We start from the raw sequence: 26,790 nt of genomic DNA, 5'->3' as shown, positions 1-26,790 counted from the left end.
CACATGCACAACCATACACAGTACGACTTGCAGCGAAATGCTTTATACAACTGTTCTGACATAAAATAAGAAAATATAGAAAAATATTAAATATAAAGAAAAATATTAAATATAAAATAAAATATATGCATAAAAATATATATGCATAAAAATACATATGCATAAAAATATAAAGAAAAATATTAAATATAAGAAAAATATATACATAAAAAATATATGAACGCATTAAAAAGTGTATAAGAACGTATATATGGATATAGCAGTCTGACAATACAGATATAAAGTATGTGCCGTTTGTGTGATGTAATGTGCAATAATGTGCAGTAAATGCAATACTAAATACTAAATTGTAATACTAAAATAAATTAATAACCTTATGTAATGTAGATGGAGGTTGGGTGTTTGAAGGAGATGTATGGATGGAGATGAAGGAGATGTATGGATGGAGATGAAGGAGATGTATGGATGGAGATGATTTTGGCCCTCTTTTTGGCCTTTGAGTGTCCCTCTTACTACATCCCTCAACCAAAATAGTACTGATTTTGTATTTATGACAAGATCCAGCAAATCCTGAAAAACACAGCCACTAGTAACTTCTATAATGATATTTCATCCCCATTGTCATCCTTGATTTGCTCACTGGAGGATAAGGCACAGATGTCTGTTAATCAAACACAGACTGTATCATAATAAGTGCTATAAAATTAAAATGATGAGTAGGACTACAATAATAACAGAGAATTTGAGTTTTTGCATTTTACTGTGCTGGTCACCTTAGCAGGGAAGTGCATCCAAATCATTCTGCATACAGGTCTACATACAAAACTGGAAAAATCATGAAAATAGTGTAAAATGTGGAATTAAAGAGGATTTGGCAACCGGATTTAGCGCTTAGTTTCGTTTCGTGCTACAAGCTGCATCATCAGTAGGCGCGTGCTTCAGTGATTCTGACTCTTTACAGTGAACGGCTCAGCTCACCAAAAAGAGTCGACTCTTTTAGCTCTCAAACGACTCATTGGCTGTGTCCGAATATCCCTACTCCCCTACTATACAGTAGGCGAAAAGCACTACTCCAGATGATTAGTATGTCCGAATTCTCAGTATTCATAAAACAGTCGGCGAGAAATACCCTGATCACCTTTCACCTATTAATGTTCACCTAAAAGAGCCGACTCAAAGAGTCGACTCTCTCGCGAACGACTCATCATTAAATATCCGTGTTTTGTTGCTTTAGCCGTAAGGATAATTAATAATGGCGGACGAAGCCAGTGTTATTGCAGTAATCTGCGCTAATCTCGGATGTGTGGAGTACGATGACCTTCTGCAGATGGCAGCAGTGGAAGATTTAGAAAATATTATCAAGAACAGGGACATTTTCACTGTTATACAGCAAAACAAGAGCAAAAAAATCCTCGTCACTACTAGTATCAGACGCTGCAGAGCAAGAGAGTGCCAGGAGAGTTGTTCAGATCTGCATCTCTGTAAGTTTGACCTGTTGGGACAATGCAACACGTAAGTTCTGAATTCTAACATATATCCTGTATAATGACATGATGAGTTAATAACTGCAGATGATAAATATTTCAGATACCTCAGCACTCACCTCAAAACTCACTTGACACTTGCTATAATAAAGCATATGCAGATATGTTATATAAATACAGATATGTCATATTAATAGAAATGTCATATACATGCAGATATGTCATATAAATACAGATGTTATATAAATAGAAATATGTCATGTTAATAGAAATATGTCATATAAATACAGATGTTATATAAGTACAGATATGTTATATTAATAGAAATATGTCATATAAATACAGATGTTATAGAAATACAGATATGTCATATTAATAGAAATGTCACATACATGCAGATATGTCATATAAATACAGATGTTATAGAAATACAGATGTCATATTAATAGAAATATGTCATATAAATACAGATGTTGTAGAAGTACAGATATGTCATATAAATACAGATGTTATACAAGTACATGTATGTCATAAATACAGATATTATATAAGTACACAATGTAATACACTTATATGTATCAATGCAACTTTTTGTTTTTATTACAAAACACCACATAATACGAATTATGAGTCCAGCTGTACTCCAGTAATCTGTTGTGTTTGAAACAAACCCTGTCTATGGCAAAAGCCATGGCTATGATTCATCTTTTGTCACTCATACTCACACCTAGCCATCTTTGTAAGTTTGACCTTTTGGGACAATGCAACACGTAAGTTCTGAATTCTAACATATATCCTGTATAATGACATGATGAGTTAATAACTTCAGATGATAAATATTTCAGATACCTCAGCACTCACCTCAAAACTCACTTGACACTTGCTATAATAAAGCATATGCAGATATGTCATATAAATACAGATATTATGTAAGTACAGGTATGTCATATAAATACAGATATTACTTAAGTACAGATGTTAGATAAATACAGATATGTCATGTTAATAGAAATATGTCATATAAATACAGATGTTATATAAGTACAGATACGTCATATAAATACAGATGTTATATCAATACAGATATTATGTAAGTACAGATATGTCATAAAAATACAGATGTAATATAAATACAGATGTTATATAAATACAGATATTATGTAAGTACAGATATGTCATATAAATACAGATGTTATATAAATAAAGATATTATGTAAGAACAGATATGTCATATAAATACAGATATTATGTAAGTACAGATATGTTATATAAATACAGATGTCATATAAATACATATATGTCATAAATACAGATATTATATAAGTACACAATGTAATACACTTATATGTATCAGTGCAATTTTTTGTTTTTATTACAAAACATGAGTCCAGCTGCACTCCAGTAATCTGTTGTGTTTGAAACAAACCCTGCCTATGGCAAAAGCCATGGCTATGATTCATCTTTTGTCACTCATACTCACACCTAGCCAGCCAGTTTTACTAACACACATACACACACATACAAACACACACTTCTAAAGTTACCACAGTATGTCATTTCTCAGTCTGAAGTACAATTCCATTAGACAATGCGTTCTTTCACGGATATACTTTTCTTGTACAGACAAAGGTGTAAATATGGCCACAGTCTGGAGGCGGAGCACAATTCCAGACTTTTGCGTGAGCACAACTTACAGGATTTGAGCAAAGATCAACTTCGTGTACTGTTGCTACAGAATGACAGCTCCCTGTTGCCCAATGTAAGCCAAACACACTCATGAGTCATGAAGCCAAAAGCATTTGAGGTCATTTTTATGCCAACACACTGCAGAAGTCGTAGCTCTAGCTATTTATTGGGAATAGATAGTGATGATTCGTAACCTTTATGTTCAAAATAACACACTTTAAATTTTCGCTCAAACATTAAAAATGAGTTTGTGCATCTAATCCTTAGTAAACCAGGTCATTGTAACAGGTCATTTAGTTCTCAATAAATGAAGGGAGACTATGTAATATCATCCATTCATTAACACGTGCAACACTAACATGAATCCTAGTAGCTACTAATTATTTTGCTGTTATTTGCATATCACTAGCTGGTGGTTTCCTTTCAAATGTTGGAACATAATTTGTATTAGACCTAGTATTAGTTTTTTTCTGCTTATAATGTTGAAGGCCACTAAGTCCAGCTCAGGTCATAATCAAATTATGATCATGTGATGTTTTATGTGCCTGTCAGAGTGAGTGAACAGTGAAGCACCCCAGGCTTATCCAGGACAAAATCTTACACAGAATGATCATTTTTGACAAAACCTTTCCTTTAATCTCTGACTTCAGGTCTGTGTCTCATACAACAAAGGCAGTGGTGAGTTTGGGAACTGTCCTGATAAGGAGGCCTGTATTCGTCTCCACGTCTGTGAGAAGTACATCAGAGGACTGTGTGACGGCAGCAGTGAGTGCAACAGGTGCCATGATTTCTATGAGCCTCATCCAATGAAAACACTGCAGGCCAGAGGAGTAGGCAGTCAGCTGATAGGATCTCTTTTGCTGATCTATCGGAATATTCTGACACTAAAGGACCACAGAAATGCTCAGGATAAACCTGGTGCGAGAAGCAAGGAGAACCCTAAGTTCAGCAACAGAACCAGAGTGCCCGAGTCCTTACAGAGGAATGCAGGTAAAGACTAACTGTTGATGTGTTGCTTTCATATATAACTGCATTATTATGAGATTGAAATGTTGTTTGAAAGTTGCATAAAAAAAAATTATACTTAATTAATCACATTTACACCATGGTGTATATAGCATGTCTTCTTTCTATTCATCAGTTACAGGAAATGTGATTTGCCTGTCGTTTATCAGAGGAAACTGCAAATATGGAGGTACATTTTATTATTATTATTATTATTATTATTATTAATATTAATCTGGCATGTTCCCTGGTGGTCTAGTGGCTAAGGATCACATGCTCTCACCGCTGTGGCCCAGATTCGATTTTGTGGGGCAGGAGTGCACTATGTGTAATAAAATGGGAGGGTTGCATCAGGAAGGGCATCGGGTGTAAAACCTTTGCCAGATCAACATGCGGACCAATGATCCTATGTGGCAATGATTAATGGGAGCAGACAAAAGAACAACATTAATCTAGCATGTAATCTGGGATTAGGCCCAGGAAATTCTCACTCTGTCTAATTTAATCATGTGATAATTCTTCCCAAACTTAATCCAAATACCATACTGTATGTACTGTATTGCTCTAATTCTCAATTCCTGATTGAGGTTTTCAATTAAAAAGAACCTTCTTTAAAGTAGGTTTTTAAAAACCTACGTTACATTCCCTCAGCTTCGCACAAATTGTATTTCCTATGCAATATGATTGTTTTGCGTGGTATAGATCAGGCAGACTAGTGTTTATAGCATCAGTGTGTGTTCAGTTAAGCCAAAATGTTAACCTTTATGACTTCGAATATGACATGATAGGTGGCATTAGGCACGCCAGTTCTCCCAAATGGTCTTTGTCCTGGGGGTTTTCCTCATACAAATGCTTCAAGGGTTTATTGATTATAATGTGAAGTAGATTGTAGACCAGAGGGGTCATAGAGGTACGGTGAAAATTTGGGATCACAAATGATCATGTATTGCTTTGTCTTGAGCGAGCTACAACCAGCATTTATCAACGAACACAGGAGAATAAAAACTGGTCGACTGAGGAGTGGGGGGGAAACACATGAATTCAGGTTTCCTTTGCATCATGCAAAAGAAAGCAGCCGTGTACTTTTTATTGACTTTACATCATTAATTAATATTTAGATTTAATGTTCAACATTTTAACCAATTAACTGAAGGCCCTTAAGAATGAATCTTTTCTTCATTTGAAGAGGATACAGATCTGTCCCAGAATACCTGAAAAATGCCGCCTGATTTTATCTCTTTTCTACTGTGTTTTGTGACGTGGAACGGTGTGAAAGTTAACATACATCACATCTGTGATGTCCCATGATTTTAGTTACATGCTGTCACTCTTAAAGCATAGTAATAGCAATGTTCTTGTTACAGTGAAAAGTAATCACCATCAAAAACTAAAGTAGCTAACACTGTATTACCTAAGTTCACCCTATTTCATGAAAATTGCTAACTAAAACCATCATTTTGAGACTTACAGGGGACGATCACATGCGCATTACAAACACATACACGTTGTTTTGGACTAAGGCCTTCATATGTAACATAAGGAAAAATTTATTTGAACTTCGAGTACTAAGTAGTTTATTTACTAAATGGAGATCTACTTTCTTGAAAAAGAATCTTGACTCATATTTGACACTTGTGTTTATTGCAGATAAATGCTGGAGAGTCCATTTTGGCGCTCCCTATAAGTGGGAGGTGGAAGTGGATGAGGTTTGGATAGACTTACCTGACAATGAAGTGATAGAAAGAGACTACTGCGATCCAGCCAAGATCCACAGGTGTGTAAGCCACCTTTCTGTGTATAATAATTTCATGTTCACGTAAAATGCTTACGCTCACTATTTCTTTCAGGTATATATAAAGTGCTCGGATGTTGATCACATCACCTTCCACATGCATGTTAAATGTTTTTACTTACACTATGCTTATCTCTGAAATGCACACAAAAAAATAACAGTTGTGATTGCATAAGTATTCACCCCGTTACTGTGAAACCCCCAAATTAGTTCTGGTGCAACCAGCCATCAGAAGTCACATGATTAGTTGAATGGAGTAAATACATCTGTTCGTGGAACAGTTTATTAGACACCATACCTAAATAATCACTTGGTCAACCATTATTCCAAAAAGTTAGTGACCGGGTAAGGAGAGCATAATAGAGAAGCAACCAAGAGCACAAGGGTAATGCTGAAGGAGCTGGACAGATCCGCAGCTCAGATGGGAGAAGCTGTTCACAAGACAACCAAAACCCCCAAAGTTTGCTAAAAGACATGCTTGACACTCAGCAAACATGTGGGGAAAGGGTCTCTGGTCTAATGAGTTCAAATTTGAACGTTTTGTCCTTGGCACAGAGCGCTAAATTTGATGAAAACCCGAACACCGCTCATCACCTTGAGGACGCCATCCCTACAGTGAAGCATGGTAGTGGTAGCATCGTGTTAAGAGTTATCCTTGGCCTCTTGGTTGTTTCTCCCTCCTTACCTAGTCACTGACTTTTGGTTGATGATCTCAAGGAGTCAAGGTTGTGCCATGTTCTTTCCATTTTTTAATATCTATTTATAATGGCTTTTGGATCTAATGGTGTTCTGTGGATTGTTCAAAGTTTGGCAACACCATGAGAGAATTTTAAATGTACAGTACGCGAGTGGTTGTGAATGTGCAATCGTTTTGTGTTTACATGATATTGACTAAAAAAGTTCATCATTTGTAGTCTTTCCAGTCAAATTAAGGTTGTTTACTTGTGTTGTATTTTACGAGTAAAGTGTGTGTTGAGGCTATGGAAATCCTCACTCTTCTTTGCCTGCCTTTCTTGGTAGTGTGGGCAGTGAGCCTGTGTGTTTTGACACAATGATGCAGGGAGTTCACAGGGTGCGGCGTCTCTCTACGGTGTCTTCAGTGATTGAACCCACCTTCAGCCACACTACAAAGTGGATCTGGTACTGGGAGAATGAGTATAATAACTGGATCGAGTACGGATCAATTGTAAGTGTCTTCCTTTTTCTATACCACTTTCTTTAGAGCGGTCATAAAACTACCCAGGAAGTTGGACCCAAATGTAAAAAAGTTAACTTATTTACTTTTCAGCTAAACAGTTAACTATATTATCATATATTTTTTATTATCGATGGATGGGTAACATTCTAGGCACTGGAGTGTTTTCTACTTTAAATGAACATGTTATTTTCTATATTGAAATTACAGAAGGAGATGCATAGGCTGTCCTCCATCACCAGTGAGGAACTGGAGAAAAAATATCTCCAATTCCAGCAAGACAACACCCATGATGTGGTTAAATTTGCCGCTGGTAAACAGTTTTATGAGCTGAATTTCAGAGGTATGGTCATGCAATACATTTCATTAAAATGTGAGATTAGAGTTTATATACTGTGTATATGGATATACTGTATAATATTCTGTTTATGTGATTTTATAAAGATATGAAGCAGAGGAATGAAATAAGTAGCACAGAGAGAGCAATTAGACGGCGGCCGTTGTTTGTTTCTCTCTTTAATGTCCGGACTGCTAGAACCAGGTAAGAGGGTCAACAAAAAATGAATCCCATAATACCATGCAAATATAGCACACATACAGTATACTAACTACTTCTGTTTATAATTAAGAAAACCTGAAATAGTTCTAGCATTCATATAGTCAATGGCTGCACAAAACCTTTACATGTTCCACTATGAAGTGATGACTCTTTTCTTTTTAGCAGAAGAGGTCCAACCTCCAGCTCTCACACAGGTGTCCCAGGCTTTTGGGATAAAACTGCAGTTCCTGAATCTGGATTTCAGGTACAGTATCATATCCAGTTAATGTTTTACAATATTCTTTTCATAAGCCTGTATTTTATCGATTTGTTCCCCTCATTTAATTACAGCGAGTCTTACTTAACGCGTCTCACAAGGACTATGTCAGAGTACAGGAACATTTCAGCAAGACTATGAAGGACTTTAGAATCCTGACCATCGAACGAGTCCAGAACAAGGAATTATGGGAGGATTTTCAGACGTGAGTAAGAATTCAGGCTGTCGTTAATTTCCTCTTCATTCTGCTTAGTTAGTTTGTTAGTTCAGGTAGGCAAAGAAGTACTGCTGAAATTTGTACAAAATATTTAAGTCTGAAAATATCTTTATTATATAATAAATCTTTATTATAAATATCTACAGTATATTAATACTGTGCACTTTCATACAAAAAGCAGTTCAAAGATCTTTACAAAATGACAATTATATTAAATAGTAAAAGTGCACAAGTATAAATAGCAAAGGATATAGCATTCAGTAAAAGAAAAGCTTAAATAGGACACTATAACATTAAAATATGTACAATTGATAATTAATTATAAACTAAATTAAAACTAAAAATATGGGGTGACTCCTTACATGCTGGAATTCAAAAATAAAAACAAGTCTCAGCAGACTCCGAGACCCTTGCACAGAGCCTAATGCCCTTGCTTTCTTAAACAGGCAGCGTCCTTAACTGAACACACACCCCCTTGGTGTGAACCTTAACGCCCTTGCCTCCTTAAATGGGCTGTGTCCTAAATGAGCGCACACCCCTGGCAGGAAGCTTAACGCCCTTGCTTCCTTAAATGGGCTGTGTCCTAAATGAGCGCACACCCCTGGCAGGAAGCTTAACGCCCTTGCTTCCTTAAATGGGCTGTGTCCTAAATGAGCGCACACCCCTGGCAGGAAGCTTAACGCCCTTGCCTCCTTAAATGGGCTGTGTCCTAAATGAGCGCACACCCCTGGCAGGAAGCTTAACGCCCTTGCCTCCTTAAATGGGCTGTGTCCTAAACGAGCGCACACCCCTGGCAGGAAGCTTAATGCCCTCGCCTCCTTAAATGGGCTGTGTCCTAAATGAGCGCACACCCCTGGCAGGAAGCTTAACGCCCTTGTTTCTTTAAGTGAAAAGTAAAGAAATAGTTGTATTGTTAGTGTTATGGTACATCAGTGTGACATCATTTATTAAGAACAATATGTAGCACTTTAATTTGGAAGTTAAAAATCTCATGGTGCTTTACATTTGTACTACATCTGCTGATATTATTTATGCTGTACATGTTTTAAAATCCAAACATACCAGACAGAAATCACAGCATCAGTTGGTTCTGTTTTATTTTTTCTGATAAGTTTTCTGACTTCATTGTGCAGCTTTACTGTTTTATTCCCAGGAAAAGAGAGCGAATGAAAAAAGCAAACAGCCACAAGAAATACGGCGAGGCAGAGCGATTGTTATTCCACGGCACCAACATCAGGAATGTTGACGCTATATGTCGCCAGAACTTTGACATGAGAGTATCTGGAGCTAACGCAACAGTGTACGGGCAAGGTTAGAAAGCTAATTCTTTGGCTTTTCCACCAGACTGTGTGGTACAGCATGGTACGACAACAAATCTGTGATCCAACTGTTAGTCAGAATTACTACATTATAGGTTATTATTATTGAGGTTATTGGAATGGTGCTGTTTTTCTCTTAGTCCTGTGAGATTGATTTCTGACTGCTCACTTCCACTGTCATAAGATTAAACATTTTAGGGCCCCAATGCTCACCATTAATCTTATTTTACTGGGCATGGGGTTTCAATGAAAGAGACAGACAGTACATTTGGGAAGAATCTGGAAGAAAAAAGGCTACTTAAGAGACACAAACATATGTGTGGAGTTAGAAGTGGTGCAGACCACATGAAACCAAATGCAAGGTTAAAGGTAAATCAGTCATGGGAGTTTTGTTAAATTGTTAAATAAAATACTTAGTTGTACATTTTGGCATCATAATGGTACTATTTATATATATATATTTTTTTAGTTTCCCAGTGACAGCAAAGCATTGCACAAAGCTATCGACACTGGTTGGTATATTACAGTAAAACAAGAAAACAAGAAAGTCAGTCATTTGTGGACAAGTTTTCAGACGTTATTGAAGGACACTGATATTCAGGGTACAAATAATCTTGGATTTGGGTCAGACCGTACTATGCTCCCCCACGCTGTCAAAGTGCAAAATGGCTATAAAATGTCTGTTTGTTTTAATAATATGATAATTTTGTTTATTTGATCTGTTACAGGAAGTTACTTTGCCAGGGATGCAAAGTATTCCCATGATTACACAGATCACTATGCTGAAAGATCCATGTTTGCATGCAGAGTGTTGGTTGGACAGTACACTAAAGGAGAGTCCCATTACCGCAGACCTCCAGCCAGAGATGCGGCAGGAAATCTTTACGACAGCTGTGTAAATAACGTACGCGAGCCCACTATTTATGTAGTGTTTGAACGGTCCCAGGTTTACCCAGAATTTCTGATTACATATGAGAAATCCAGGTTCCCTGAAGATATCAACATTATTCAATCTAATCGCACAGCAAATGTCAGCAAATGTTCAGCTATTTTTGATGATGCTTTAGATGTGAGCCAAACTGCAAGTGTGATCAGCACAAGCTCACCTCACAAGGCAAACAATATCGCCTCAGGTTCAACTAGCACAGGAGAGACATTAGCCTCTGCAAGCATCCCCACAATGAGAAAACCTCTTTCTGCTGCTTTGGATGCACCAGTAACTCCAGCTAAAGATGTCTCTTCAGACTCTGAGACAGATGATACAAAAAGTCTAGATGTAGTCCTTGCGGCTACGAAACGTGAGCTACCTGTTCATTCACAGTCGACTCCAGGTTTAACTTCACTCAGCAGGTTGCTGAAAGTGTCAGATCAGGGCTTGGGTACATCTGTTACAAATCCAGTTTTCTCCAATTCAGATAATCTGCTAATCGCTGCTAAATCTAGCCTAACAGATAACAGTATTCAGTCTGGGATTACCAAAAACCAACAAGAGACTATGCCAGTTTGCATCTCTCCCTCTGATGGTTCCTTGTCAGGATCCTTAGTTTCCTTTCATGAAACCCACTCTTCTGAAAATGCCAGCCAACGGTTTGATGTCTTTGATGACGTATGTAATGTGAGCCAGACAGCAAGTGTGGTTAGCACAAGTTCACCTCATAAGGCATACATCACTACTTCTGGTTCAAATAGTACAGGAGAGGAATTCCTCACTTCAAAGCCGGCTCAGGGTTTAACTTCACTGAGCTACACTGGGTTGCCAAGAAAATCAGCTCAAGACTTGGCTACATCTGTGAAAATTCCAGTTTCCTCCCATTCAGATAATCAGCTGCTGATCTCTGGTAAGCCTAGCTTAACAGATAGAAGTGTACACTCTAAGCTTAGACCAAACCCAGACTTAGTCACTACACAAAGATCTCAGAGCTCACAGCAAGATTCACCTGCAGCTCACAGAGAAGTGGTGACCAACTTTTCGCATCCACTTTTAACTATACCAAGTTCTACAGTCAGGGCTAGAACTCTCAGCTCTGATGCCTCTCCTGCCAGCAGTCCTTCCTCAAAAGAAAGCAAAATCTCAGTGACGTACAAAACCAATTCCTCTTCAGCAGATAAGCTGTCTCTCTCTGATGGCTCCGTGTCAAGTTCTTTAGTTTCCTTTCATGAAATTCTGCCTTCTGCTGTCTCCAGCATACAAACTTCTCCAAAAAGCACAAGCTCTCAACGAGCATCACATCAGAAGGTTAGCTTAGAAACTACCAGAAAAACGCAGAAGAAAGATTGTGTGGTGCAGTGATTTAATTTAATTGCTTGCTTGTGATTGGGGCATTTATAGCTTCAGCTGTATTCATTACTGAATGAATAGTTAAACTGTAATATTTGATTGAAGTAGTAATTTGTTTCATTGTACACAAACATTGATTTCAGACTGTGCAGTTCATGTTAATTTACCATAATTGCTGCTCCCCATGTCTTACAAATGCAATGTATGAAGACATGAATAGCTTCTTACCAAGGTTACGCAGTTGGTAGCCACTTAAATAAAATCTTGGGGACAAATTCTTGAAGGGCCTGTTCTTGTCTCTGAAGACTCTGACATTTGTTTGGTTGTATGTTCTTTATGTACATGGTCATTTTCCAACCTCTTTTTATCCATTAAACAGGCCCTTTTTGTTACTTGGTTTTCACGACTTATGTCAGAAAAGACTGAGTTGTAATTGGCTTGCATCTTCACATGGGACAGTGCTCATGGGCAGTTGAGGGCACGATCTAATGAAATTAGATTTCGCAGGATTTGTATATCTTTATTTCACTAAAGTTTTTCACCACAGTGAGGCTTTCCTGGCAGCTTTTGCCAGAGAGACATAATAAATAGCCTTCCGAGTGTCACAACAGAAAAAAAACAAATCCCAACCAGCCATCCAGAGCCAAGGGAGGAAAAAAAAAAAATTGGCCATGCTGTCTGAGTGGAACCCCTTGTATATTATACCAACAAGATACATTAACACATTCAGATGTTTTAACTACGGGTTTAGTTAGACCAGGCCAAAGAAACACATAAACCCATCAAGTAACCAAAGTCTAAATGTGAAGGTCATAGAATAAGCAAATAGCCAAATAGTCAGACAAAGGTACTAAACACAGAGCATGAAATACTTAACAAAGCCAGGCTGGAGCTGTACATCAGTAGCTACAGGTAGCTCATTTTAAGGGGAATAGTACATTATAGGATAGCTACCTAGCTAACATACTGTATTTAGCCACCACGAGGGCATAAAGTGTTAATGCTGAGAGGTCTACTCCTGCGGTGCTGCCACTGTGTATGGTTTTGGCCAGTGATACAGCTGTAATGTATTAATGATAAAGTAAACAATTTGAATTAAATAGAATCTAAATTTAAATATTGCTTAGAGAAAATTAGCTCTACTAGTATCCTTTATATACTACAGCAGATTGAGTTTTCTAACAAATTTAGCTTAACCTGTATACACAGTCCATCACACAGGGGCATGAATCCGATTCTGTTACTGACATGTACCATCAGGCTTAGGCACTGTGAACTCCAAGAACTAAATCTAAGGACAGTGAAGCCATTCCCCTCTGAATACTGTCTCCTCTGGGAAATAATTATGGGATATTTCATAGTTGAAGCACAAACAGTAAAATTCCATAGCCTGTGTGTGTGGGAACATGTTCTTATCAACACAAAAACAGCTGCCATAACTGGTCTAACCAGGAAAGCTTGGCTTTCCAAACCTACTGGTGTAATATGTTAGACCTACATAGAGCCTTAAAGAAAGGAACAGAATCAACATTTTTAACAGTTTCCTAAACTGGCCACCCCAGTAAGACATTATTATTACCATTATTATTATCATTATTATTATTAGTAGTAGTAGTAGTAGTAGTATTCGGATTCAATGAGGATACTAGTGTCAAATTATGTAACACTGAACAACTTGGTAAATCTTGCTGTGCGTGTATAAGAACTGAATGCCTGCTACATCACTGGTAAATTTGAAATATAATAACTTCATTTTATCATTGTCCATCAGCGAGGACTGTCACTGAGTGTACTGGGCGTGCAGGAACAAGGAAGTTTATAGCTAGCACAGAAGTGAACTATTCCCTCCCGGCCACATTAGTCAGATTTTTTTTTTTTTTTTTTTTTTTGCGTTAATGATATTCATTACTTGGAGGCATAACACTGGATCTCTTCAGTTCATTATTAGCTACTGTCAACTAATGATGTTGAACCCATTACACCAGTGTACATCCTAAGATGTAGCCTTACATTGTAAGATATGGCGAAGTCATCTGCAGTCAGAGAGGTAGGGGAAGGAGGAGGAGGGGAACACAGAAGAGAGGAAAAGGTCATGAAGAGAGTACAAGTGTTAGCAGAGCTGCTAGTCTTCTCCTGGTAGTATGTGGCTTTAGCAGTAGAGATACTGTGGGAAAAATGTATCAGATTATTTTGTTAGGCGGGGGCATGGTGACTTAGTGGAGTTTTCATGTTCTCCCCGTGCTTCAGGGGTTTCCTCCGGGCACTCTGGTCTCCTCCTCCAGTCCAAAGACATGCGTTGTAGGCTGATTGGCATCTCTAAATTGTCTGTAGTGTGTGAATGGTTGTGTGAGTGTGTGTGATTGTGCCCTGCGATGGCTTGGCTCCCTGTCCATGGTGTCCCCCACCTTGCGGCCTGAGTCCCCTAGTATAGGCTCCATGTTCCCTGCGACCCCATGTAGGATAAGTGGTACAGAAGAATGGATGGATTTTGTTAGTTTTTTTTTAATATACTCTGAGCAATATGTAGTCCTGTAAAATAAAGTACAATGTGCTATTACTGTAAACAAATATTACAATATGAAGCAAATCCATACAAAATACGAAAATCCAAGTACCCATGTGAGAAGTAGTGGGCATGTGGGATATCAGAGTATTGCAAAGGGTTTTGCTGAAATCAATCTCTGTGAATGAAAGAAAGAAAGAAAGAAAGAAAGAAAAGAAAGAAAACCTGTCTTGTGTTAATACTGGCAAAACCCTACTGTCAAATTTCAGTGCAAATAAACCAAAGTGTATATTTTCAGATTAGTCACCAGTGAAGATACAGACTATATGTTCTTTTAATTGCTCGAATATTGTATTGCCATATGTTTTCTTCATTTTCTAATTATAATTTTAATCTAAATAAACATTTGCAATGCTTTCATTTGGGAATAATTGTGATATCATTACAGTGTTCTTAATATTGCCACACCTTCAGACTGCCTTTTTATTTATTTATTATAGGATGACAATCCAGTGACTAAACTAATTCCACAACATCCACTCCTACATGAACCATTTTGTGACTCTAGGTCCAGAGGTTGTTTAACATGCTGAAACAGTATTTTATATGTTTGAAAGATTACAATATTATAATTCTTATAAAACACTTCAATCAGTAAATTCACATTTGATATGCAACCAGTACAGGTAAGTGTTTGCTTTTATATAAAAGCAAATACATAACTCAAGATAACAACGCTCATGATTACTAGGGTAAGTAGACAAAGATCAAGGTCCATCAAGTAAATGTGATGAGTAAATACACTGCCTGGCCAAAAAAAAGTCACACAATCTAATATTTTGTTGCACGGCATTTAGCTTTGATTACGGCACGCATTCGTCCTGGCATTGTTTCAGCAACCTTATGCAACTTCACAACATTTATTTCCATCCAGAGTTGCATTCATTTTTGGCTGAGATCTTGCATTGAGGACAGCAGAGTCTAACCACTCAGTAAAGTCTTCTCCAGCACATCCCAAAGACTTTCAATGGGGTTAAGGTCAGGACTCTGTGGTGGCTAATTCATGTGTGAAAATGATTCCTCATGCTCCCTGAACGACTCTTTCACAAGTTAAGCCTGATGAATCTTAGCATTTTCATCCTGGAATATGCCTGTGCCGTCAGGGAAGAAAAAATCCATTGATGGGATAACCTGGTCATTCAGTACATTCAGGTGCTCAGCTGACTTCATTTTATTGCCACACAATGAGGCTGAGCCTATTGAGCTGAGCCTGACCAGCTGATGCAACCCCAGATCATAACACTGCCTCCAGAGGCTTGTACAGTAGGCACTATGCATGACGGGTGAATCACTTCATGCATTTCCCTTCTTATCCTGACACGCCCATTGCTTTGGAATAGAGTAAATCTGATTTTATCAGACCAGATGACCTTTTTCCATTGCTCCACTGTCCAGTCTTTATGCTCCCTAGCAAATTGAAGTCATTTTTTCCAATTAGCCTCACTAACAAATGGCTTTCTTGTGGCCACACAGCTGTTCAGTCCAAATCTTTTAAGTTCTCATCACATTGTACATGTGCAAATGCTCTAATTTTCACTATTAAACATAGCCGTGAGTTCTCCTGTCGATTTATTTACGATGTGACATCACCAAGCGTTTTAAAGATCTCCGATCACGATCATTCAAGATTTTTTTCCTACTACATTTCTGCTGTGAAGTTGACGGTTCACCACTATCCTTCCAGGCTTTAATAATGCACTGGACATTTCAGAACCCAGTTCCAGTGATTTCAGCAATCTCCTTAGTTGTTTTCTTTGTTTGATGCAGGCCAACAATTTTCCCCTTCAGTAACATCTTTTCCACGGCCATGGGATACGTAATCTGCCATGGTTGTTTATGAAATGAGAAGCTACACACTGCATCAGTTAAGGATAAAAGAACTGCTGCCAGCTGAAACATATTAATCACTGCAGTAAAGATCCAATCATAGGTTATTAAGTATTTGCTTATTTAAACCCAAACTGTGACCTTTTTTTTTTGGCCAGGCAGTGTATGAAAAAAAAAAAAAAAAACATCCCTGCTCTGTCACTGGATTGAACATCAACATCCAGCTCAGCTCAGCTCAGCTCAAGCAGCCTAAACTACACAAAGTGAAGCACCAGGAAGTTCAGCAGTCATGGGATCAGCAGTCAAGTGCTTGGTAGTCAGCATTTTATGTTTGCATGGGATGTTATTACTAGGCATGAACGCTAGGGGGGAGATATAGGACTCCATAGGGAGAAAGGAGTGTGGAACAAGAAAGTATGAGGAAATGAGTGTAGTGAGACAAGAGGGTTAAGTCTGGATTAAAAATTCGACGACTTCAAGGGATTCTTGAGCCATCCTGACTTCTACTGCACATTAAGATCCACCTGCAGCACAACAGATCTGATGGTCAAATGGAGCTTGAGGATATATGTGATGACGTAGCTCACCTAGATTTAAACGAGATAGAAAGTGAAACAGGTACATGTGTGGTGATTGATGAGGAAAATGAAATGCAAGTTGTTAAAACCAAGATGAGATTATGTAGGATTAAAGACTGTGAAGGCTGCAGCAACCTTCACCTGTGCAAACTGTACCTGTTTGGAGAGTGCCCATACAACACCAAAAGGTAAATTCATGCATTTAACTGGTACATAGCTAATAATAACAATAATAATAATAATAATAATAATAACAATAATAATAATAATGTCATTTATCGTGCACCTGTTAGCTACAGAAAAAAATATATACCTGCTAAGACACAATCCTATTACTTTTTTGATGTTTTGGTGTTTGCATCGCCTTGATATTTTGCTGTCTGATTTGTTTTTCATTTTAGAAAATGTAGAACACTTCTCATATGCTAATTTAGCATGACTTGTGACACCTCTACCTGTCCCAAAAGAAAATAATCATTTTTAAAATCTACTTAATAATCCAAAAAACAAAACAAAATGTGCAGTACACTTATACTTGGCAACCACATTAAGTAATTATGTTTCAAATCAATATTTTCCTGAACAGAGAGGAATGCCAGTTCAGCCATGACCTCTATTCAGAGCACAACATCGGCGTGTTGTGCCAACACAAACTGCTGGAACTGGACTTCAGTGAGCTGTCCCTTACACTTCTGCAAAATGACACCACCTTATTGCCTTCAGTAAGCCTCAAAAAACAGCATGAGAAAATCAGAAGCTTCAGGTGTATTGTCTTCAGTCTGACTGTGCAGGGATTGGGTAGTTGGTAAATGAGAAAAACTTTAAAGATGGTATTATAAATACTTGGGAGCTTTGGATTTAAGCTTAAATTAGAGTTTTTACAGTTTTATACATGATATGATTATACAGCCGAGTACTGGATGTATGTTTTGCATATTTTCTATTAATTTCCAAGGCTTGATAATCAACCAGCATGACTACAGAATATTTCATGTTCCTGTTAGTCAGAAAGTGTGTACACTGTGTTTATAAAAGGGCCTGATACTGATAGGCAAATAAGATACTGGTTAATGAGTGACTAGTTAACTTCTGGGTGGAAATCTGTATTGAGCTATACAAGTCAAGACATCATATACTGCATATATTATATAGTCTACTGTATATACACTCAGTGGTCACTCAGTGGTCAACAGGAACACCTGTACACCTGCTCGTTCATGTGATTATCCAATCCTCCAATCATGTGGCAGCAGCGTGATGCATAAAATCATGCAGATCCAAGTCAAGAGCTTCAGTTAATGTATAAATCAAACATCGTAATGAGGAAAAATGTGATTTCAGCGACTTTGAGTGTGCATGGTTGTTGGCGCCAGATGGGCTAGTTTGAGTATTTCAAAACAGGTGATCTCCTGGGATTTTTGCACACAGCCATCTCTAGAGTTTACACAGAATGGTACAAAAAACAAAAATACATCCAGAGAGCGGTAGTTCTGAAGGCAGAAACATTTTTTCGATGAGAGGATCAGAGGAGAACGACCAGACTGGTCTGAGCTGACGGGAAGTCTACAGTAACTGAAATAAGCACTCTTTACAACCGTGGTGAGCAGAAAAGCATCTCAGAAAGCACACTGAATCTTGAGGTGGATGGGCTACAACAGCAGAAGACCACACTGGGCTTTAGTGGGTACAATCTTAACAAAACTAGACAAGAAAAAAAAAAAAGACCAGACAACATTCGAAGATTTAATCTTTAACTAAATGAATAAACAGGGTACAGGTGTTCCTAATATAGTAGGTAATTACCCATATAAATATAGGTAAAGATATATACAGTATATAATACTTGGCTGGTTTTTGCTTTCGAGGTGCCAATACTCTGCTCTTCTAGTTGAAGCACTTACTCACTTTGAATCTAATTTCCACTGAAAAATTGTGCACACAGGTGTGTTTGGCATACAACGAGGGCAGTGGTGAGTTTGGGAACTGTCTTGAGGCGGAGACCTGTAAAAATCTCCATGTCTGTGAGAACTACATCAGAGGAATATGTGACGGCAGCACTGGATGCAACAGATGCCATGATTTATATGAACCTCATCCATTGAAAACACTGCAGGACAACGGAGTGCCCAATCAGCTGATGGACAATTTATTATCAGTCTATAAGAGCATGCTTACCATTGCACATGCAGACAGACCCAGCATTGACTGCAGTGCCATAGCACCAGGTATTCTTTGCACACTTCTTTTCCAGATGTACTGATACATTTAATTATCATTAGCAAAATTTCTCACAAATTTTTCTAAAATGGCATTTACACAAATGAAAGATGACTTTACCAGAACATTAGCAAAAGCGTCTGATACTGACAGACAGAATTATCACTGTGGAAATTACAGATGTTAATTTAACCTTTTTCATGATTCAACACATGAAAACATGCATCAAGAAAAGTGTAGGTTTTTTAACCTGTATCTATTATTATCATTATAATCAGATAAGACTCATTCACGTGAACAGACAAAACAGAACAGAGAAAAATGAAGCATAGAGCTTGACTAATTATAATTTCAGTAATGACTTATCATTTATAAGGCTGTTGTTAGGCTTATTTGGGGATTATATACATTTTGATTATATATCCGTTTTAGCAAAGCTGTTGTTTCTTTTTCTGCAGAGAAATGGTGGATATGTCTTTTCCACTTCCAAGATTCCTGCAATTTGGAAGGTAAGCTTGCATTAAGCAGTACAACAGATACTGTATACACTATACCATGTGTGAGCACAATTGTGTATTCTCTACACAGACGCATGTGAAAATGTGCATTTCTGTTTGCCCTATAAATGGGAGCAGTGGGATGGGCACAGCTGGAAAGTTCTGCCTGATAACGAGGAAATAGAAAGAGCGTACTGTGATCCCACTAAGACACACAGGTAAATATTAAGTCCAAAATATGTATTAGTACACATTTTGTTATAAGCAGCCTAATTAGTAAAATAAAACTGCACATTGGGCAATACCTATCTGTACATTTTCCTCTTACTAAAGCAAACCCTTTATGGAATAGCAGAATTTGACTGCCCTTTTAATTTAATCTATTTTATAGCTAGATAAGCTAGCAATGGTAGTCACAACAGCTGTGATAAGTGTGATAACTATAAAATCTGTCATTCAGTTACAAATACAACTAGGAATCCCTTCACATAGTTACGACAATAGACAAAAGCAACTCTCACTGAAAATAAATGATTTCCATCTGCTTTGTGTTACTAAAAGTGATGACAGTGTGTGTCAATGCACGGAGCAGAGGACAAAAAAACCTCTTTATGATCCAACAAACAACTTTTAGAAAGTCAAGTCAAGTGGGTTTTTACTGTTATTCCCCTATGTAGCTTGGAATGTAATGTCATTTCTCCAGGACCATGGTGCAACACGTAACAGTACATAAGACTGCATAAAGTGCAAATACACAACAGTGTGAGACGAGTGCAAGACAATAAACACACAGAACAGAACAATAATACAGGACAAATAATACGCAGAACATGTACATGTAAACTATGTAGCAGAAATATTGGCTGCAGAAAGAGATAAATAAAAGTGTCTGATGCAGCTTTGTAAAGTGTAGGTGTGCAGTGGTATTGGTGTTTGACTAGCCCAGGTGAGTGTTGGGTGTTGAGTAATCTGTCTCATAAATAATAATAAATTAATAAATATATACAGTAAAATTGCTGATAAATTCCTTTACCCCCTGTGCTTACCAGTGACAGCAGTGTACCTGTACACTTTGACACAATGACTCAGGGTTCTGTAGAGGTCCGTCGTCTCTCCACTATTTCATCAGTTCTGGATCCCAGCTTTGCCCTCACTACAAAATGGATCTGGTACTGGGAGGATGAAAATGGGGACTGGATCCAGTATGGATCATCAGTAAGTGGCACTTTAGACCACTTCAAAAGTAATACCACAAATGTCTGAAAATCTATTTGATAGGAGCTGTGACATTTAGCTTCGTCTCACTTACATTATCTGACACTTGGAGACAGTGATAGTTGTTAAGGTCTTGTGCTAGTGGCCATAAGGTAGTGAGTTTAAATCCCAGGATTGCCAGATTCTTTATACTTATTATTGAAAAAAGGTTATACTTACCTTTAAAAATAATCACATCATTTTATAGTATAAGGGCTTACTTTATGAATATGTTTGATTTAAAAATTAATGAAGTTGAAGAGGTTGCTCTGGAGAAAAGCAGCTTATCAATATTTTATCAATCAACATTAATACCTATTCATTCTGGATAGATGACATGACTTTAATCAACTATTATGTTACTTTGATACTTGATATTGAGATTGAAATTGATATTGTATTCTCGCTTCTTGCAATTAGCAAGGGACACACAATACATGTTCCATCACCAGTGAGTTCCTGGAGTGTAAATACCAAGAAAACAGGAGTCCTATCATCAAATTCACTACAGATGAACACTCTTATGTGGTCAATGTGGAAGGTAGGGATGTTCTTTTACACTGATCTTCATAGTGTTTAAGAGCTTGAAATATTGCAAGAAGTAGAAAGTTTCCTTTATGGTTGCGTTTTTGTTTACAACTGCCTAAACGTAGTGTATAAAGCATTAGATACAAAGACAATTGGCCTCATTTATCAAGCTGGATACAAACAGATTTATTCGTAAATTGTTCGCACGAGCATTTACATAAGAAAATTGGCATTCATGAAAATCCTGTAAGATCAGACAAACATTCATATTCTACTCGTGCTCCTGAGTGTGTGTAAATTTATGCATAAGAAGCCTAAGTAATATAAACTGTGATGTGATCTGTTAAAATGTGACAAGGAGCCAAATTGTCAGTCATGCTACACTGTTTAAGCAGGTATGGAGACTTATATGATAATACTGTATCCCTGGCTTATGTCAAACAAAAAAGCCCAATGAACCATTAGGCTCCACCTGCTTACTAATGTTTTTTTTTTTATATAATATGCATAATTTTCATAATTTAACTGCTCACCAAATTTTAGGGGTTTCAGACATATAAATATTTATCTATAACTCTCCCCACCTCCCATTGTTTAAATATACTGTGAACAATTAAACATTTTATTGCTCTTTTTCCTTCCTTAAAAATTGGTAAAGACAATTTCAAGACTTATATAATAAAGATTCATGAAGGATTAACTAATTGAGATCAGATTTGTAATATTTGTACAGGCTCAGGAAGTTAAATTTTGTTAAACAAATGTTAAATTTGGTTTAGATTCATCTCTTTGGTTACTACAATGCTTAATATTTTAACAATACAATTTGTTAAATTGAAATACTATTTCAAATAGGAATTGAATATTTCAAAATTTAGCTCTGTTAAAATAGGAAATGAATTTTTATTATGCCAGACACAAATCCTTAAGCTGAATAATGTTGACTGTAGATGTGATGCATCATGATGAAACAGATTTGCAGATACCTAAGGACATGGATCAGTATGAGGCGGTATACAGTATAAGTTGCAAGACTGCATGCAAGATAATGCTTGGACCACTGTGATTGCTGCTTGCAAATATATAACTTCTCCCCCCCCCCCCCCCCCCCCCCCCCCCCCCCCCCCAAATCGCAGACATGATTCAGTACAACACACAAATTAGCACCGAAATGCGAGTAAGGAGGAGACCCATGTTTCTCTCAGCAGAAGATGTCCAAAACATCATAACAAGGTAGTTTCTGTAACTTCTGAGGTGAACGCCTACAAGAAACATATTCAGCATTCCATATTTATGCTTTATTCTATATATTCCATACTTCTTAAACAACATCTGAAACTTTTAGTAAAAAGTCAAAATGAAAATTAAAGGCTATTCTTCTAACTCATTGTCTTACAAATTTGTCAATTATCTCCTTAGAGAAATGGAATTGAAGGATCATTTGCAAAATCCCCAAGCTTTGCCTTGTGACTCGGATAAGGCCAATATGTCTGTAACTGGATTCAAGGTAAAAGACCTTTCAGTGTCTTTATTAGAGTTCTGTGGTAATTACACTTTAACAGTGCAGCTGTCTGATTACAATGAAGTACATAAACCACCGCTAGCATTCACAGTAGTATTTTAGGAAAGCGCACTGGATCTAGAACGATGAGGTGCACACCAATTTTACGGAACAGCTTCCACTTAAGTGCATATAAAGAAGGTGTGGCCACTACATGGTGTGGCCATTTATGGTAGAGTGAATCCTGTCCCAGCATCCTGCTCCACCCAGGAGGGCTCCATCTCTCCTGCTCCACAAAGGAGAGCTGCAATCATCAATGTATTGACTTAGCATTGGTGAAGAGGTCCACCTGCGCCTTGCCAAACCTCTCCTAGATCTGGGTTACCACTTCTGGGTGCAGATCTCACTCTCCAGTACATATGTGTTATCTAAGAACATGTCTGTGGCATCGTTATACAGCCCCAGGAGATGAGTTGCACACAGTGAGGCTAACCACCATGGGAGCTTCCATTCAAGATGGAAAGAGCCGTCCAACCTTGTGAAACCCTGATGATTGATGTATACCTGCTTGTGGGGATTAACAATCTTATCATCCTCAACAGGATCCAGTATTGCAAATAGCACTGTGGCTGAATCTGATTATTATTGGATTTTCTATTACTGGAAGGCAAACCTTAAAAAGCAGCTGTGTCCTATAGGACGACGGGGACTCTGACAAACAAAATGCCATAGCTACTGTTTTTCTTTTCATTTGTCACTCATCTGTACTTTTTTAAAATTTTTTAAAAGAATTTTTAAAAGTGTGGTTAAAAGAAAAATGTGCAGTTTCTCCAATTAGAGTGCCATGTGTATTTTTACACATCTACAATCATTTTTGCCCATTTTCCTGTAGATGCTGATAAATGTCCTATACTTTATAGATAAAATAAGAAATTAGAATAATTGGAAGATGTAATAAGACAGACAGTATAGGACATGTATAATCTAAAATGCATATAAATGCACATCAATTCATTGTTAAATAATATAATGAAATATATACATTAATTGGAGCGTCTCAAGTAACTCTAATGAATATTATACATTAGATTACACTTCAGGGTTAAACATACTGTAATTTCTCCTTCTTTGCAGGCATTTAAAATTATTTCCTGACATTCAAAAATATTTTACAGTGTACAGGCATCTAATGGTGGCAATGTTACATTTTATCCAAAGATATGTAAGAAACTATATAAGTAGATATAGACCTCTATATTTACAAGAGGTTTAGAAGGAATCAGAAATGTGTGTATTACTCTAAAAGCAAGAAATTTCTTTTCTATCCAGAAGGTTCTCCTGGACAGCAATACCGATGAATATAAGAAGATCGCTGAGTGCTTTTATCAGACAATGTCAGAGTTTATGGTGAAGAGCATTGAGAAGGTGCTGAATGAGGACTTATGGGAAGTTTATCAAAGGTATGTTTTATGGTCTACAAAGCTCAGGCTTTTTTTGAATGCACACAAGGTTTATTAAAACAAGGAAAACAGAATAGTTCTGACACAAATTGATGATTACAGTATCATCAATGAGCCTATATGTGATTTATGTAATATGGGTATCCCACAGGCATGTCAGTGTGATGAAGCAGAAAAATGTAGGCAAGGAGAATGAAACACTCCTGTTTCATGGCACTGAGTCCAAACACATTGATGCCATCTGCCAGCAGAACATGGACTGGAGAATTTGTGAAGCACATGAGACAGCATATGGTAAAGGTGAGTTTAAAATTTGGTAACACCAATTAAAATCACACATGCCTGCATCTACAGTATAATGTATACACTTTGTTGCTACAGGTAGTTATTTCACCAGAGATGCCAAATCCTCCCACAGCTACACTGACCAGTCTGGAACGCAGTGTATGTTCCTTTGCCGGGTATTCATAGGAGAGTATACCAACGGGCATCCCAGCTATATCCACGCTCCTCTGAAAGATGTGGAAAATGGCATCTACTATGACAGCTGTGTAAACGATATCAACAACCCGTCCATATTTGTTGTGTTTGAGAAACGTCAGGTGTACCCCGAGTACCTAATTCAGTATGAACAAAGAACAGGGAACAGTCCGCAACATGTCTCTTTTAATCAGTTCTCTTCAAGCAGTCAGGCTAGTTTCAGTGATCCATGTGTATCCAGTCAATGTTCTCCCCACTATTTCTTGCCACATTTTACTCCTGTGGTGCATTCCCCCTACTTTGCTCACTCAAAGAAAAAATACTTCCAAGGGGGTGCACCCCGGTTACCATTTCCTCTCCATTATAAGCCTTCCTTAGTCAGAAATTTTAGAATTAGCAATCCTACAAGGCCACCAAAACGACAAAGTTCACATAGAGGATTTGGGTCAACGCATTTGCCAGAAAACATTTTAGCTCATGCCAGGACCTCAGCATCAGTTAGAAAGGACACTGCAAAACAACTGGTTTCAAACTCAGTCAGGTCAGCTAATGAGTCGCGTCCAATGCCTTTGCCTACAACATTATCGACTGTTACTAAGGAATCAAAATCAGTTAAAACTCAGGATGGCAGACAACAAACATCAAATCCAACCAGACCATCTGGTCGATTAAGTCCAGTGAATTCTTCAGCAAGTGTTTCGTCTGATACCAAAACCACAAAGTCAGTTAAAGCTCCGAATGGCAAACACCAGGGCTCAAATTCAACCAAATCAAATAGTGGATTAAGTCCAGGGACTACTTCCCTGTATGTATCAGTCAGGTTGAGCACATCAACTCATACTGATGCTTCAAAGTCAGTTACAATTGAAAATGCCAGCGGAAAAAGAGTTTCTAGTCTCAGTACGGAAAGCACTAAACCTGCAGGTAAGAGCTCCAGAAGTTCTGATACACAAAGCAAAAAACCTGCAGGTAAAAGCTCCAAGAGCTCTTATACACAAAGTACTACATCTGCAGGTAAAAGCTCCAGAAGCTCTGATACACAAAGTACAAAACCTGCAGGTAAAAGCTCCAAGAGCTCTTATACACAAAGTACTACATCTGCAGGTAAAAGCTCCAGAAGCTCTGATACACAAAGTACAAAACCTGCAGGTAAAAGCTCCAAGAGCTCTGCTTCACAAAGCACTACATCTGCAGGTAAAAGCTCTAAGAGCTCTGCTTCACAAAGCACTACATCTGCAGGTAAAAGCTCTAAGAGCTCTGCTTCACAAAGCACTAAACCTGCAGGAAAAAGCTTCAGAAGCTCTACAGGAAGGCATTAGTGCTTGTTAGTGTAGAAGCCTTCAACTATCTTAAAATGGTAGCTGTATTTCAGGGTATTCGTATGATACAGCCATTGCATTATTGAATGATAAAATGAAATGTAAGCAAAACTGATCTTTGAGGTAAATCTTTCATCACATTTCTATTCCTCATTGTAATCATTTGATTTGTTGGAAGAAAGTGACTGATTTGCTGTTCAGCTGTGCAACAAGCTTTTCTTTCTTCTAGTTTGTACAGTATTCCCAACTGGCCCTCGTGGAGAATTTGACCTGGAAACAAATAACATTGTGATTAGTATTGGTTTATATCAATAAATGAGGCAAACAGCTAATTGTATTCTATAATAATAATAATAATAATAATAATAATAATAGTTTTATAAACTATTAAAACCTTTCCACAGTCAAAATATGCAAAGATGTGGTGAAGAAGGCATGTTGTTGGGACCCATTTCCATTTCCTTTTCCCATTCCATAAAGAACACCTAAGCAAAATATTTTTATTATGGCATATTGTAGACATTTAGGCAGTCAAATAATTTTCAGATTAAGGAAAACCACTTGAAATCAGCTCAATCTGATGAGATATGCATACGAACCTACATGGGCAATCGGGTTGGATTTTGAATTCATACTGTATGAATGAAGTCATAAAAAAAACAGAAACCTGATGCTAATCCTAACATTAACATTTCTAACCTTTCATACAAAGCTGTGTAAATTGTTACATCTCATGTATGTGTGATATTATTAAACACCTTAAGGATTTTTATAA

General features: G+C 37.5%; 1 protein-coding gene across 1 annotated transcript; it reads left to right on the top strand.

The window, feature by feature from the left end:
• Positions 1–755: 755 nt before the first annotated feature.
• On the top strand, positions 756–26,790 carry LOC113532343 (uncharacterized). The gene is made up of 24 exons (XM_026923692.3): positions 756–1,512; positions 3,108–3,243; positions 3,821–4,160; positions 4,312–4,365; positions 5,823–5,949; positions 6,988–7,153; positions 7,373–7,505; positions 7,607–7,703; positions 7,884–7,965; positions 8,052–8,182; positions 9,348–9,505; positions 10,242–11,800; positions 16,682–16,947; positions 17,346–17,481; positions 18,702–18,984; positions 19,435–19,485; positions 19,565–19,691; positions 20,523–20,688; positions 21,148–21,268; positions 22,392–22,488; positions 22,675–22,762; positions 24,086–24,216; positions 24,368–24,516; positions 24,598–26,790. Exons 1-24 carry the CDS (start codon positions 1,253–1,255, stop codon positions 26,013–26,015), a joined length of 6,276 nt encoding a protein of 2,091 aa, XP_026779493.3. The 5' UTR covers positions 756–1,252; the 3' UTR covers positions 26,016–26,790.

Source organism: Pangasianodon hypophthalmus, chromosome 18 (genome assembly GCF_027358585.1).
Source record: "Pangasianodon hypophthalmus isolate fPanHyp1 chromosome 18, fPanHyp1.pri, whole genome shotgun sequence".
NCBI classification, from domain to species: domain Eukaryota; kingdom Metazoa; phylum Chordata; class Actinopteri; order Siluriformes; family Pangasiidae; genus Pangasianodon; species Pangasianodon hypophthalmus.
The sequence above is the reverse complement of the archived record's forward strand: the minus strand, read 5'-3'. Positions and strand labels throughout refer to the sequence as shown.